The 17,190-nt window shown below is 37.2% G+C and overlaps 1 protein-coding gene across 2 annotated transcripts in view; it reads left to right on the top strand.

The window, feature by feature from the left end:
* Positions 1-17,190, top strand: part of LOC139468284 (zinc finger SWIM domain-containing protein 8-like) — a 55,733-nt gene that overhangs the window by 14,165 nt on the left and 24,378 nt on the right. For both annotated transcript variants that reach the window (XM_071250154.1, XM_071250155.1), the window contains exons 2-3: positions 14,309-14,462; positions 15,692-15,786. In XM_071250154.1, coding sequence (XP_071106255.1) covers positions 14,309-14,462; positions 15,692-15,786 — 249 coding nt within the window. The remainder of the gene's footprint in view (positions 1-14,308; positions 14,463-15,691; positions 15,787-17,190) is intronic.

Genomic DNA, 17,190 nt, shown 5'->3' on the forward strand with positions numbered 1-17,190 from the left:
GTATTCTTTTCCAGGTAGCCAGTGGTAAAATCAACAAGACAAGCCAAAATTTTAGGTAGACAAAAACATTTGAAATTCTTTTATCAAATAACTATTATAATATGTACAAATCATAGCACAAGGCTTGAAATTGTGTATAAGTGTACTTAATTTGTTTTGATTTTTTTTATATGCACTCCAATGCGACCATGAAAACACTGGCGACTGAGAAAATCGCGTCGCAAATGTCAATGACATTATTTATGTTTGGTTCTACGTATGTGAAGCAATGGCTTTAGTCGCCACAAAATATTTTTCACGGTGCGCACTATACTCAAGAAAATACAGTAGTTATTTGGCGACCGTTGAATTTTAGTCAGTGGACAAATTGAAATTTAGGTTGCATTGGTGACCATTTTAGTTGCAACTTTGAGGCCTGACTAGGCTAGCGGGTTTAAGGTTAGTTACTACGTTAGCAGGTTTTAGGCAAGTTAATAGGTTAGCGAGTTTGAGGTTTGTTTCTTTGTTAGGGGGTTTGATGTTGGTTACTAGGCTAGCTTGTTTGAGGTTAATTACTAAGTTTTGAGGTTAGTTACTAGGTAAGGGAATTAAAGGTTAGTTACTAGGTTAGCAGGTGTAAGATTAGTTACTAGGTTAGCAGGTTTAAGATTAGTTACTAGGTTAGCAGGTTTTAGATTAGTTACTTGGTAAGCAGGTTTGAGTGAGTTGGGTTTAACGCCGCTTTTAACAGTATTACAGTTATATTGCGGCGTGTCAGCTTAATGTGGGAGAAAAGCCCGAAGTGATGCAGGTCTCAGACGTTTACCACTTCGGTGAAACCCACGAGCACGGGTATGGTGCTGACAAATGGGGTGAACCGGAATTCGAACCCACAATCATAGGTTTCTGGAGTGCCCAAGGGACGCAACTCTGCGCAGCGAATCGCAGCGCCTTCACTTTTTCAGATGATGCTCTTTAGGAATTCATAAGAAACAGCACGTAACAGTTGCTAGGTCCAGTAGCTATCAAGTGGATTGAGGACATTTTAAGATTTCTATGATTTTATCCATCTATTATCATACCATCATTGAAAATAATTTGCCATGGTCCAAACTACACCTGGCTACTAGATATTAGTTGCTTTATCAATTTGAATGATCATTTGAAACATTGAATTTCTCTTGACCATGTTAATTTTTCTATTTTTTTGTTGGACTCTTACAAAAACATCACTGCAATATGCAATCATTTAGCACATGCTTACATTGCACTATGCTATGTATTCGCTATCCCCTGGCTATATTCATGGACCTTGAAACATTTTGAGGAGTTATACCTGTATCTAAGACAATGTCAGAGGCTTAATCCTTTGTATTGTTTTATTGTTCCAAAATATCAGCAAAGACTGTTCATACACTGAAACAAATTTATTATCTGACACAAGACTATGAAGGCAATAAAAAGGATAAGTATTTATGCATTCATGTTTACGTTTAGATGTTCAGTACGATGAATATAACATCTTTAACTTTAAATCATGGAGATATTCGCATCACTTTCAGCAAATTGTGTCTGTGATTTAGCATTTTAGGTTCAAATAATATCACTTCATCATGTGTTCATGTGTCATTTTGACATGAAGGGCACAAACATGATGAACTTGAAAGATAATGGCGACGGTAGGTAAAATGTCTGTTTGGTCCGCAGTGGTTATAACCATTACTGAAATGAACACTTCTTACTCACAGTAATGGAGAAGCAGTTGTCATAATCGCAGCCTGACTTTCTGGGAGAGCAACTTTTTAATGTACATTGTCAGAGTTTTGTTGCTGCAATAATTTGTTGTCTTATATTTGGCTGGTAAAAAGGTGTGCAGGAGTAGTATCGTGACGGCCAGCAGCAGTCGAAGCAAACATGCGCCACCATGCTAACTTGTAAATCAGGCTGGATAAAACTAAGGGTCACGTCGACCTGGATGTGCACCTAACATGGTTAGTTTAATCTGTTCAGTGAACAAATTTAGGTGATATTTTGAAGGTTTGAATATTTGAAGCTGTAAGATATTTGATATGTATGTGTGCTTGGCTTGAGACTAAATTTAGTCCTTGACAGGAATGATTAAGTTCAAGGAGCTCTCAACTGCAAGTGCAACACTACCAGTGCTTTAGAATGTATTATTCTCAGCATTCTACATTATTTGTGGACATCTTGGGATTGTACCTCTAATGTTACAACTTACAGATGTAGCTGCTCCATAGATTCAAATAGTATAATTGCAAACCTGATGGACCCATTTTAATTTCTAACACAGAATCATGCCTCTGTTAGTGTTGATGGGTAGCCTGGGGGCTAGTGCAATTGAAACTGCATTCTTGACTTAGGGTCACTTCCCACAAGGGCCTGTGAGTCAGATGCAGGCTTCTTGTTACTCTGTGGTTTTGCTGAGTTTTGCAGAAAGCAGCAGAAGCCCTTACTAAGTGACCAGGGCTCCCATTCCAAAAATCAATCTTGGCACTATGACTGTCGTAAGTGAATGTTAAAGAATAGGAGTACCGAAGGTCTAAGTGCTTAGATCGGTCGTGAGTCAGTGTTAAAGGAATAGGGGTTACAAAGGTGTAAGTGCTGAGATCGGTCGTAAGTCAGTGTTAAAGAATAGGAGTTACAAAGGTCTAAGTGCTGAGATCGGTCGTAAGTCAGTGTTAAAGAATAGGAGTTACAAAGGTCTAAGTGCTGAGATCGGTCGTGAGTCAGTGTTAAAGGAATAGGGGTTACAAAGGTGTAAGTGCTGAGATCGGTCATAAGTCAGTGTTAAAGAATAGGAGTTACAAAGGTCTAAGTGCTGAGATCGGTCGTAAGTTAGTGTTAAAGAATAGGAGTTACAAAGGTCTAAGTGCTGAGATCGGTCGTAAGTCAGTGTTAAAGAATGGGAGTTATGATTGTCTTAGCACTATGGTAGCTTTGTGGAACAGGACCAGTTGTCTAATGGGTTGAACTTAGTGGGTATAGAAGTGCAGAACCTACTGCCCACACAGCTATTGCCACAATATGGAGGGAGTTGATTTAGTTCCTTTTGCTTATATCCATGCATGATTAGTCCTTCATGCTAGCTGTGAAATAGCTTTGTTTTCATTAAAGGTTTACATTATGATCAATTACTTTGCAGTTTAATAAAATACCTGATACTGTTTTTGTTTAACATGCTTAGCTGTTTAATTCAAGATTTTCTATATTTATAGCTGTGCCAGAAGTTGGTTTACTTAGGTGAAATGCTTTGTTCTATCATATATTTGAATGTTTTGCTGGAATTTATAACTTTTGTTTGGAAATATGGAAATTGTGAACACTATTTTATGGGTATAGTTATACAGAATGATTTGTTTGTCTCATAAAAAGGTATTTCTGCAAACAGTCACGCGTCAGATGGGTAACTGCTATAACAGAAGATACAATACCCCTCCTATGCTGGGGGATGCATTGAGATTGATGGCAGGCTTAGGGACATCACACTTCTATCACCTTGTAAGGTCATCATGATCATTTCTGATATGAGAAAATCTGAAAATTGACATGGTGTGTGATGTTGTTACAAACTGCTCCAGCACATGGATGCTAGCGTATATTTATAAACGAGTACATCGCTGTAGTTTTTGTAAACGGCAGCTTAATGATGTCATGAGGTGCTCCAGTACACTGATGCCAGTGGATGCATGAAATTGAGTACATTATCATTGCTGTAGTTTTTGTACAAGGAAGCTTCGGATGTTATTATGAGTTGCCCAAGTTCATTGACCGAGTGTTTGTATGTAAGCAAGTACATCATTGATGTTTTCATTATGAGGTGCTCCAGCACAGAAACATTGAGAGATACTAGTGAATCTTTGTAAATTATGTTATTAGTAAATTACACATTTTTTAAGCGCTACATGGAAGTATGTGTAGGTGCGCATATTATGAATCAAACACATTGGTGACGATCTATCTTTGTAAACCCAGACAAAAGGAAGGCCTAGCTTGTGTTAGTATCTGATGAAGAGTCTATTTATTATTAATAGAGACTTAAGTCTCATTTGAAAGCTCAAACCTATGGAAGGATGCATTAGTGAAGCTGGTTTCTAGGACCATGTTAGGCATGGCTTGGCAGCTGTAGTGAATACCCTGGCTTGTTGAAACAAGCAGTGAAGCAGTTGTATCAAATGCCAAGCCTGTACTGTGATGCTTTGATATGAACCAAATTAATGAACAGTGGGAGTTTCTAAACACATAGAATTGCCAGGATAACATCTTTGAATCTCATTTTCACCGTAAATATATCTTTCAGCTTAGTTTTGTGGAGCATTTATCTCAGTGACTTTTTGTTTCAAACTTAATTTGTTTACCATAATTTCTTCATTATTTCTTGAGATAAGGCATTTGAACGTTTTTCGGTGTATAAGATGATGAATTTATGCAGGTCTCTATTGAAGAGTATATTCAACTTAGCAGGGACTTGTTAAGTCATGCTTATGTATGAATATAAAAAGCTCTTAAGTAGTTTTGCATGTAGCTCTGTGTGAAAAATGTAAACATTACAAAAAACATCGTTTTCAGTATTCAGTGTATTCAAGTTGACCGGAATGGAAACTAGCACAAGCCCACAAGCCAGGACCAGTTTTGTTGTTGTAAAGGTATCCTAAGGGCTATAAGAATTTCAAACATTTTAGGGGGTATTGCTATACCGTATTTGACCTAATAAGTGCCCATGGTGATATTTGCTAACATATTGGCAAGTGAACAATCCCAATAAGCACCCCTTCCTATTGATCAATTTACACAAAACTTATTTATACATGTATAATACGCACACGTGTGGTATATGCACCCTTAATTATGGGCAATTAAATTCTGGAAAAATATCTCCTTGTCCACATACTTTTCTTTAGTATCATTTCAGGCTGTCAGTATATATGACTGTCATTATCCGTCATCGGAAATAGAATATCAACAAATCCGTATTGAATTTCGCAAGTTACACTGTTTAAGTGTTCATTGTATATCTGGACTTATGTTTGTAATCTATTTAATTAAAAATTTCATTCAATAATGTTTACAATTGTGTCCCTACAATACTTACAACTTCTATTCTCTGGTGGTCTCTGATTGATTCACACTGAGTGTTGAATGAGGTTATCAGTTGATGTCACCTCACTGTCTCTGCTAGTCTGAAGTAACATACATTTTTGAATTGACTGAACACTTGTGAAAGATAGTAGATCAATTGCTTTCTCATGGAAATGAAGTCCTGAATGATGCAGGTGGCATCTGTACTGTGTTGGAGTGTTAGAAATTACAATGATAAGGGGTCCTGGGATCCTCTGCTGCTTAGTATAATGCTTGTCACCTGATTGAAAGTCAAGTAAGCTCATGCTTTTTCAGTCATCAGATTGTCCATTCCATCATTTACACTTCCAGTTTCGACATCTCGGTACAGAGGATCCCAGCAGATCCCAGCTCATAGCAGCCATGTTGAAAATGTCAATTTTGGTAATTGACCAGGCATTTCAGCATGTATCATTTTGAAATTTAATATGCAGCATTGTTTCTTCATTGTTGCTACAGAGCCTTGATTTTCAATTTTTTAAATAAATATTATGACAAGCACCCTTGACTTGCATGCTTTATTTCAAACATTGTATTGTATGCAGTATAGTGCCATAAGTTTAATGTGCCTCCCAAGGTTTCAGTGTGAATAGTGTAGAATCTGCAGCATGCATTGGCACCAGTGTTTATTAAGTGACATATACAGGATCAAATGTGTTTGAAGATCTTAACCATTCATTCATACTATTATTAATAGTCTGAGATTGAACTAGTTTTGTAAATGCATGAAATATTAGGACAGTCTCATGATCAGTCATTCCAGCTCTAACTGGTTCAAATGATTCGATCGTACAAGAAAAACTGTTTTCGTATGATAATTAAACCCTTAACCTTAACTGTCAAGCACATACAAATCTGAATAACTGTAGGTAAATAGTCTCAAATCTGAAAGGCCAATCGCATTGGTGAAAATGTCTAAGGCACCACAGTTCTACATGCAGAGTTGTCAGGATCTCCTTATTGTGAGTTTGAATTCCCGAATCAGCCTGATTATGATTTGGTAGCAATTGCTATGAGTGTGGGTTTCAACAAAGTGTAAACTTTGTGTCAACCAAATGCACCACAAAAGGTTTTCCTCGCACATTTTACTGACATGCAGTGATGTGATTGAAGTACTATTATAAGGATTGTGTGAGATCATTGCAACATCGCTTCTTCACAATGTGCTGACTGAAATAAGGTCAAAACATGTAAGAATTCATCAATCTCACTTGGATCAAATCCATTCCTGAACCCACATTTTCCCAGATAGTTCCACATTAAAGGCAAATATCATGTATGTGATCCATTCTGTAGATATATATTGGCCCGAAGTGACTGTATCAAGCAGCATTCTATACTGGAAGAAAGCATGTCAGCTCCTCCTCATCACATGAGCCAGTAGTTGCCATCACATGCTATGATGTTACCTGTCAGCATCAATACTTAACTCAGCCTGTGACTGGAGGGACAGAACTGACCTGGATCACAGGCTCACACGCTCAATGCTTTCCCACAACATGGGATAATGGGAGTAGGAATTATTGATCAAAACCATCATCATCAAATTTTATCATCATTACCATAATTGTATAGATCATTTATGATACTTTTTACCTGTCAACGTTTTGTGTTATATCCATTTTTTTGGTATTAGCTGATGCCTGTATTTGAGCATAATTATCTACAATTACTACAAGTATGATGCTACGTGATATCACTAGACTTGAGTAGATTTCCTATGATGTTATTTTATCATCCTTTGGGGGGGGCCTCGGGTGGCCCATTCGGCACTTGAAATCGCTTGTCAGAGTCCTATGATTGGGTGTTTGTTATTTTTGGTTTGTCAGTACCATATCAATGCTTTGGGGTTTCAACAAAGTGGTAGACATCTAAGATATGCACCACCTTTTGGCTTTCCTCCCACAATAAACTGACACACTGTGGGATGACGGAAATATGTTTAGTTGTGGTAGGAGGGGAGAGAGAGAGAGAAAGAGAGAGAGAGAGAGAGACTAATGACTAACTTATTATGGCCTGACAAACTTGGTTCTTTTACAGTGAAGTTTTGGCTTATTTTGCTCATGCCTCCAAGCTCCAAGTTTGATAATTCTCACCGCAGTCAACCATTTCATATTTATTTAGGTTGTATCTCATGTTGAGGACGCGTTAGAAACTAACAGCAGTCCCTTAGTCCTTATAAGGATAACATATAGCAAAACCCTTGGAAACGGCAAGTTACCCCTCGCCCTTATGATACCTTAACTATTGGGGATTTTGGCATGGATTACATGAATAATGCCAATTTCTAACACAGTTGAGGTCATGTACCTTATGGCCAGTTGAAGTGTTTAATCACGATGAGTGAAGGGCTTGTTTTATTGTAGCCAAATTAATGTATGAGCCACTCTATTAGTGATTAAAATGAGAACTTGTAAATGCCCAAGATACATTGGAGATTATGGGATTAGTGACAGGTGACAGATTCATAAATAACTGATATGTCCTTGATGAACTTGTCAATAATGAATCCATCCTTACTGTTTCGTTCACTTAGGTAGTTGCCACATATCTGAGATGCAGGTTATTCCACAACTGCTTTTGAGTAGTATATTTTGAAATTGTGTTACAAATAATATTTCACTGTGTGGGAAGATATCTGGATAAAACACTGAATGTAAGTTATGAAAATATGCATGTTGTCCAATGTTGTAATGACAACTAAAGTGATGAATAATATAAATATGGAAAGAAATATGATACTAAAGGCATGCCCTAGACAGGAATATACAAACGCTGCCCTTTATGTTCCCGCTGTGACTGTAAGATTCATACGGGACTTTCCCTCAAGCCAGATAGTGCTGTGTCTACAATGCCTATCTGTTTAAGATGTATTTCTTGTATGTCTGTTATCTTGTAGAATCCAGGAATAGAATATTCAAAATTGACTGGCTTCACAATACAGATATAATCTACCCTTTTGAATTATGTGAACACTCACAAGGCTGCCCTTAGAGAGTTGGCAATAGCATCTGTTTCCTTGATTAGTGTTTTGTACATCTTCAAGAGAGATCTGTCAATACAAAGGAAAATCTTACAATCCTTATTTAGCTAAAATGATTAAAAGTTTTGCATGATGAATAGTGTCTAAATTCTCTTGTGTAGTTAAGAATACCGTATTCATTGTATTAAGTGCCCTGCTACAATAAGCACACCCTGACCAAGTTTTGCAATCTCGTAGTAATCTGTTATCAATACTAAGCCAGAAAATGTACATGACTATGCATATTTTCTTGTTTATATTATAGATTATTTACAGAACCACAGCAGTGTAGAAGGGATATATAATTGCCTAGTAACCTTTATCAAAAAAGACTTCCAACATTTGAACTAAGTTTATTCTCTACCGCTTAATGACAACAAATCTAACACATTGTGCATGGTTTTAAATTTTATAAGCCCTCTTTGTCAATTTTGTAAGCTTATTATGGCAAACACAGTATTTTTATTTTTGCAAAGAACATTATAATTTTGAAATTCAAATTGTGTTTCAAGTTCCTATTCAACATGTTTAGGTTGTATTGAAATGATTTAGCTGTGTTTTGTTGTAAATAAGTGACCAGGTGTCATCTGTGACTGATGTAGGAAGCAGAAAGGTCGATCCAGGTTATGTTGTCAAGGTGCCTTTCCATACAAGTGTAACCGGAATCCGAGCAGATTCCCAGATTGGGATTCCAGGGCAGGAAAGGTCCCTACTACTCTTGGTTCACGTTTGTAGAGCGGACTAATGAGGATCAGGCGGTCACAGTGAAGGACCTTATCTGTCATTTACCTCCAATTCATTGATTTTTGCTTATGAGCGGAAGGTCAGGGGTTCGATCCCCACCAAAAGATTTTAAAAGATGGCACTTGTTGTTACCTTGTCCCTTGTCTGGCGCTCAACATTTAGGGCATAAAACAAAGACTGGTTGGCTCAGTCAGCACACTGTGTCTGAGGGGAATATCTATGTTACATTTGTCATGGTATCTCAGTGGGCTAGCACTATGAAACCAGCATAAGTCCAACTAGTACAAGCAGCCACACACACACAAACACATGCATGTTGCTATATGAAATAAACGATCTTGAAGGACAAAACCCCATTGAGCCACCACCATTACCTATGCTTTCAACAGCTGGTTTGTCTGACCCAGGTGTGATTAATCACTTGTTGCCATTAGGCTTAAATTTTACTGGCTGTTGAACAACTATCTCTGACTGTGCACAAGTAGATTTTCTGTTGTCCCATCTTCAGTGGTAGAGACTAACATTTTTAGTCCACTAGTCCTTATAATGATAAGATATAGCAAAACTCTTAAAAATGGCAAATTTCTATTAGTCCTTATGATACCTTAACTATTGGACAGTTTGTCAAGGACTACAGGACTAGAGCCAATTTCTAACGCTGAATTCTAAGAGTACCCTATTTTGCTCCTCCCAGTATCATGACTATCATTATTGTTATGTTATTACTGGCATTTATTCAATGATGACATGACCAGTTTCAATCCTGGAATGCCCAGCAATGAATATATATGATATTAACTTGAACAACATGTGAAAAATCAACAACATGGCATAGGTGTAATGTTACAAACAGGACGGCAACGGATTAGTAAACAAAAAATGCAACTCTTTGTGATATTATTGATCTGGTATTTATCTTGTTATTGTTATTTTAATCCTATTCTTTTTTATGAAACACAAGTCATTTCCGTATTGAATGTTCCTCGGCCCCCTTGCACATTGCTGTGACAATTGTATGATACATTTTGTAAGGCTTTTATAAGTAGATACAATAGCCGCAGCACTACAGTCTCTTGGTGATATTGTACCCAGAGACACTCTTTCTATTAAAAGAGCATACCTATTTTCGCACAATTGTTCATGAAGAGTATCGTCCCTTGGTCATGCAAGGGTCAGAGGATTTATGATTTGAATCCCAAACAATAAGCATCAATGGGCTGCAAACTCTACTATATCTACTGGCAAAGAAATTGATTTCTGTAAGGGTTGAAATTTCCTAGATGGAAGACATGTACTTTGTCTTTTCTTGTCTTGTCCTCAGTTATCCAGGGTATTGTCTCAATTCTGTTATAAATATCCTTGACCGATTTGTTTCCATCAGTTGATTTTGAGTCTGATTCGAATGACACAGTGTCATAAATAGTCATCCAATCAAATTGCACCTATGTGCGAGAGAAATTCAGCTGTGGAATTCTTGATAGCATAGATAGATAGAGATGGTTAAGTCACATCCCAAAGGAAGATGTGGTAGCAGTTACCGGGGGGTAGGTCCACATTATTTCTCATAATAGAATGATGTAAATTAAAGATGTTCTAGCCTCCAACCTTAAATGTCGTCATATAGCTGGAATATTGCTGAGTGCGGCGTTAAACAACAAACAAACAACATTACCAATAAATGTTGGGTGGCAAAGGCACTCATGCCTGAAACTAGATTGGGATTAGGACCAGTAATGGGACTAGCGATGGTGCAGACAGGGTGCTTGATAATAATGTCCCATATTTTCTCATTTAACTTATATAATATATGTTATCATCAGCAGAAAAAGTTCCCATACATGTTAGCTTGATGTGAAGATATTAATCATATGATAACACTGGTTTATCAATGTCTTGGGATTATATTTTTGATATCTTATATTCCATAATTATAGACTTTTGAAGACACAATTATTTTTTTTAAATACATCTCGTTTTAGTAGCATTTGAAAGTTCTTCCTCATTTCTTATTACGATCTAGTTTTCTAAAACTGTTGTTGTATTGCGAGTGTCTGAGAGGTAGTAGAGAGAAATCCAGACAGAGTATTTGTGATCCAATTAACAAATGGAAGTCATAAAGTCACTTCTGTCATGACAACATGAGTACAGTTCAAAGCACAGTAATAGGTGTTCATAGGATGCCGAAGGTCTGAAGGGCCCTTGTGGCAGTAGGGTATTATCACCACCTAGATAGGCTATCTACCACCATTGTGTACCTTGTCGTGTTGTTCAAATTAGTCAATTTGTTGATGATTGTTGGCTTCAGTTTCCAAGTAATAGATAGAGAATGAGCGACAGTACATTACCGGGATATATAAGTACCTTTTCAGGAATAAAGGTGGTGAGTTAATGCTGATCCTGAGTGTGCTTGCAACTGTTCCTGTATTTCGTGATAAAATATTGTCATGAGTCATCTGTCTTAGACCTGTTAGAGAGGGCCAAATACTCCAGTCCCACAAAGAGAAATATATATTGTGAACAGTCCACACAAAGTGCTTTTTTTTCACTTTCTACTTGGAGTACACTGTCAGGATATGATCATACTACACTACTCATGACCAAAGAAAGAAAGCCCATTGGATCATCATCAAAGGCTTAAGCATAATTCATATGTTGAGCTGTGCTTTAACCAAGGATTTGTGCAGACACAACATGAGGGAATATTACTAAAAACATTTTAATATATACATGATAATATGTACATGATATATTAACATAACTACATATACATAGCTACAATATTGGCATAATATTGGGGACTAGCTCGGTTTTTGCATAGTATATAATGATGGGTGAAGACTCGAACCCATTTACCTGAGGGTGAAGAATCGAACCCAGCAGGCTAAGTAAGCATAGGGACATATATGGGTGAAGAATCGAACCCAGCAGGCTAAGTAAGCATAGGGACATATATGGGTGAAGAATCGAACCCAGCAGGCTAAGTAAGCATAGGGACATATATGGGTGAAGAATCGAACCCAGCAGGCTAAGTAAGCATAGGGACATATATGGGTGAAGAATCGAACCCAGCAGGCTAAGTAAGCATAGGGACATATATGGGTGAAGAATCGAACCCAGCAGGCTAAGTAAGCAAAGGGACATATATGGGTGAAGAATCGAACCCAGCTGGCTAAGTAAGCATAGAGACATATATGGATGAAGAATCGAACCCAGAAGACTTAGTAAGCATAGAGACATATATGGGTGAAGAATCGAACCCAGCTGGCTAAGTAAGCATAGAGACATATATGGGTGAAGAATCGAACCCAGAAGACTAAGTAAGCATAGAGACATATATGGGTGAAGAATCAAACCCAGCAGCTAAGTAAGCATAGGGACATATATGGGTGAAGAATCGAACCCAGCCGGAGTAAGTCCGTGAATTGGGGGCCAAAAAGCATTGACGCCCTGATAAGATAATATCCTATGGAACAGATCTGCCCCGGTTTGAGTAGGGGATAGAGACGGGTAATTAGAATTTGAAGAAGCAAGAACAAAGGAATTGAATTGGTTAATGAAAAGAAAGTTACTTCCGCTTGACTGCACATGCATGAAATACAGAGAGAATTATGGTATTGTTGTAAAACCAAAAAATATGAAATATGATGTTTAGTACATTTAAAACACTAGACAGTGATGAGAATCTACAGGTTATATATGCATGAAATAAGTAGATAAAAAGCAATGATAATAAAGTTGCAAATGTGTGTAAAGTATTCCAAAATTTTGGAATGTACAGGAAGTGAAAATGGAATTGAAAAATATTCAGAAATGGCATACATAAGTAAATATTATGTAAATTTGGAATGTACAGGTATAGAAAATGGAATTTTGACAAATAAAAATAGCAACATACATAAAGCATAATATTAATTGTGAAATTAGCAGGGAAGCTTATAGAATATGCACAGAGCTCCCGATAAGCTTTTGGTGTTGTGGGTATTTTACCCATGCATTTTAAAATCATTGGGTATCAGTAATTCTAGGTGCGTATTCAAATTTCTGTTACCCACTAGTTTTTACACATGTGGGTATTTAAGTTAAATATTTAAAAACACTATTCATCTAGTCCCTGCAAACTGGTGTCGTGTGGGTTCGAGAGCTTTATAGGACTCAAAAATACCACCATACTTCCACAAGAAAGTGTGATGGCAAATTATCATGATGAGTTTGGCAAGGTTGACAGAATGCCAACTTATAATTTCAATATAAGTTGCTCATTTGCTAATCAAACACGCAGGGTTACTTCACAATATTTTGATGATACGCACAAGTTTTATTTTTGTAGAGTATCTGTAATGTTCGTTGCGTATTTGATACGCTTGGATTATATTTTACTGCGTATTTCTGCATTTCTGATGCGTATTTCACGCAGATACGCAGCTTATCTGGAGCTCTGATGCACAAACTAAAATATATTATTTCTCATAACAATGTAAATATTTGTTCTTTTTGTTTCCCTAAAGAAAACTGAGAAAGAATGCTTTGAATTTTAGGTTTTTTTGGTTCTCATTTTTGATTGATAATCAATTGGGTTTTCAAATCAATGATCAATACTGAATTTTTTACGGTTTGAACACTTATGATATGAGATATGACTCAGTTTTATTCTGCAGCTTTCAAGGTGAAAACCACTTGTCCTTCTTCCACAGCCAGCAGTTGGTTGGAACAACATGATTTATTGACTTACGAATAGGTTTTTAGAACATGTTGATAGTGCATGATAAATTAGGAACAATTACGCCATGTGTGATGAGAGGTTTTGTGCATTCCTGGAAGTGATGTGGCATGTTGGGTTAATAACATTTTCACAATGGACATGTATCACTGAAACTTGTTCTATCCCAGCTGTTGTCCATTGCGTCTGTTTTACAATTCACTGTCAGGGGATAAGAACATGGGGGTAACGTATACCATAGGCAGATGTGCAGCGTTGCATCCTTTAGCTATATCAGGATCCTTCACTCAGAGGTGGAACTTCAAGGTTAACCCTTATTTTCATTTTTTGGGTCAGCACCATGCCCTTGATCATGGGTTTCATCAAGCGATTACCGTAACAGTACCACATAAACCCTTCTCAAAAGCAATTGAAATGTTTGAAGGTGATGGTACAGTTGTAAGATTATATACTCCACAACCAAACACAACTTATTTCATGAATATAAGTAAGTCTTAAATGGCAGTATTTGCTTATTTGCAAAAATGTGAAATGTACCTAATGAACTCATTTCCCCCAGCTTGTCTCACTGAAGCTGCTTTGGTGCATTAGTGTTGCACAATAGGCATGATAGCAGCAAGCATGTGTGGTGACATTTGGAAACCATTATTGTAGACCACCTATATCAACAAACACTTCAAAGTCTCAGTTGTTCATTTATTTTCTTCCAGAAAGCAAAGTGACTCCACTGGTGGAGCTAGCAGCGCAGGCCGTGGCTTGTCATATACCATTTGAAGTAGTAGAACACTTCCCTCAGCCCATTCCTGAACAGCTGCAGCTGCGCATCGCATTCTGGAGCTTCCCGGAAAATGAAGAGGATATTCGGTAATTGTCACAGAAATGGCTTTGTTAGTATGACAGGTTTCATAAATCAAGGAGCATGTTGAATTTCAGATCAATAAATATCATTGAGAGTCTTTAATTTTGATATTACCCAGGGTTGTATTTGTTAATCATTGTTTATTGTTCATTCGGGAGTATTAAATTCTTAAAAAAATGTTATCAAAGTGTATGGATTATAAATCTTCCTACCAATGTATCAAATTGAATAAAATGTGCTACTGATTTATTGCCATAGTTCCAAAAGCATCCTTCGTGGACTTGTGAATAACGAATAGATTTGATGAGTTATAAATAAGCACACATAAAGCATGTAAAGTCATCAGTGTTCTAGATACGTGATGGTTAACATGGTTGAGAGAAGGCTACACGAAAAGGAACGCTACACGAAAGGGAACACTACACGAAAGGGAACACTACTGTTTAACATGGAGATTGCTAGTATTGATTGTTTCTGCCATGTGGTAGTGACTTTCATTGAAAAATTGATACTGTGATCATAACTGCACAGGATAATTGATCTAAACATACTGATTCTTTTCATTCTCATCTCAATGTTTAAAAGCTAGAATCTCAAAGTAGTGCTTTGAAGTAGGTTTGTATTGAGTCCCACCTGTTCAGTTACAGAACATTGGTTGTTTCTGAATGGTGGTGAATCCTTGTCACTATAGGAGGTGTTTGCTGTTGTTTTAGCTGTGTTACAGGATTCTCAACATGAATGGTCAAATAAAGCCTGAAAGTCATCAGGCCCTTGAATAACCTATTGTGAACAGGTCCAGATTTAGGGGGTCCATAGATTCAAATATCAGGGGAGTAGCCCTCACAGGACCCTCACAGGCCCCACACAGGCCCCACACAGGACCACCCTGACTTTCAAACACTGGATTAATCATGTAATCCTAATGTTTGTTATTGATACAAGTTATTATGACTAGATGCTGAAAGGAACTTAGGCCTGTTTCTGTGTGCCTCTGTCACTGTAATACATGAGCTATTTCTTGATATTACTTATACATAGAATTGTCTGAGGTATTCCCTCCCTGGCAAAGAATGCCTGTCAAAAACTTTAGCTGTCAGACATACATTTTGCTCAAACAAGTCATCATCCCTCGGGTTTGTTATCTTTATGAAAGATGTTACCTCATGGGTGTAAGAAAACAAATGATATGTGATATGTAATTGATTTGATGTAAGGAGTTTGTGTTTTCACACAGACTGTACTCCTGCTTGGCTAATGGCAGTGCGGATGAGTTCACCAAGGGAGAGCATCTGTACAAGAGCAAGGCCGTCAGGGACGCTCTGCAGATAGGTTTGTAGAGTGAAGAAAACATACTCAATTTTATGTCCTGAAGCTCATTTGTGTTTATCATTTTAGTTTGGAAAATGCATCAGTGCAAGAGAGTTGGTTTAGGTCAAAACATAATTCCTTAAGAAAGGAATGCTGAAATTCATAAATTATACCTGGCCATAGATAAATGTTTTTAATATCATATGGTGGATTCTTGTCTTGCAGAAAGTGTTTTTGTTTCAATTCTTGAAGTCTCATGTGTAAATATGTTTCACGTGTGTTAAACAGCCTGTCATTCTGCATAAATGTAGAGGAAAGTTGAGGAAACATTATTAATAATGTTGATATGACTCAAGGAAAGTTTTTATCAGGAAATCAGCAAACAATATGGTCGGTACTGATGCAGTTCCTTGATTTAGTAAAAGTTTTAGAAATGCTCTATACAGTCGCAAAAAATAAAAATGTTTGTGTCATATGTCACAGCCACCTACATTCTACATCTGCCTGTGATTGTAATTTATGTACATATATGAGTTTAATGTAAGTTATATACTAAAGACTGTTTTGTGGCATTGCTTTTATTATAAGCCAACCTTATGGGGATTCAGAATAGGCCCCCAGCCACCTATTCTTGTCGAAAGAGGCAACCAAATGGGTCAGGCTCGGTGACTTGGATGATTGCTTGTCATTGTATCCGAATGAGTGAATCTGTGCTCACAATATTAATCACCTGATTTTCTGGTCCAGACTTGATATTTAAAGGCCGCCATATGCTTATTTTCAGTTACAAATGATATTCCTGTACAAACAGTTTATGGCACAGTAAACAAATATGGATTGTCTACTAAAGTAGTGGTGCAACTGTCGTTGGCGATAAGTTTCATCTAGATTAGTGTAGTTAAATTAATGTGTGTATTAGATACCCTATTGATGAGTTATCAGTCAAGTTTGAAAGGAGTAACAGCTTTTGGGGATGACAAACATGATGAAAATACTCATTCAATTTGTCATGGTAGAATGAAGAAAAATTTGACATGTCATCATATGTCATGCTTCACTATCTCTTAATCATTCATTTGACTTTAAAATTCATACACAGACCTCTGATCCACATTTGATCATTTGTTGTACATCGTGATACATATCTGATTGACCCATGAAGATCCGGGGTAGAATAGGTCTTTAGCAACACTTTTGTAGTAAAAAGCGACTGTTTGTCGTAAGAGGTGACTGACGGGATTGGGTGGTCAGGCTCACTGACTTGGTTGATGCATGTCATCGTATCCCAGTTTTGTGGATCAGTGCTCATGATGTCAATCACTGGGTTGTCTGCTCCTGACTTGATTATTTACAGACCGCCATCAAATAGCTGGAATATTGCCGAGTATGGCGTTAAACAACAAACAAACCAACAAAACATATCTG

The sequence above is a fragment of the Haliotis cracherodii genome, unplaced genomic scaffold (genome assembly GCF_022045235.1).
Source record: "Haliotis cracherodii isolate W230 unplaced genomic scaffold, xgHalCrac1.p SCAF_2, whole genome shotgun sequence".
Lineage (NCBI taxonomy): Eukaryota > Metazoa > Mollusca > Gastropoda > Lepetellida > Haliotidae > Haliotis > Haliotis cracherodii.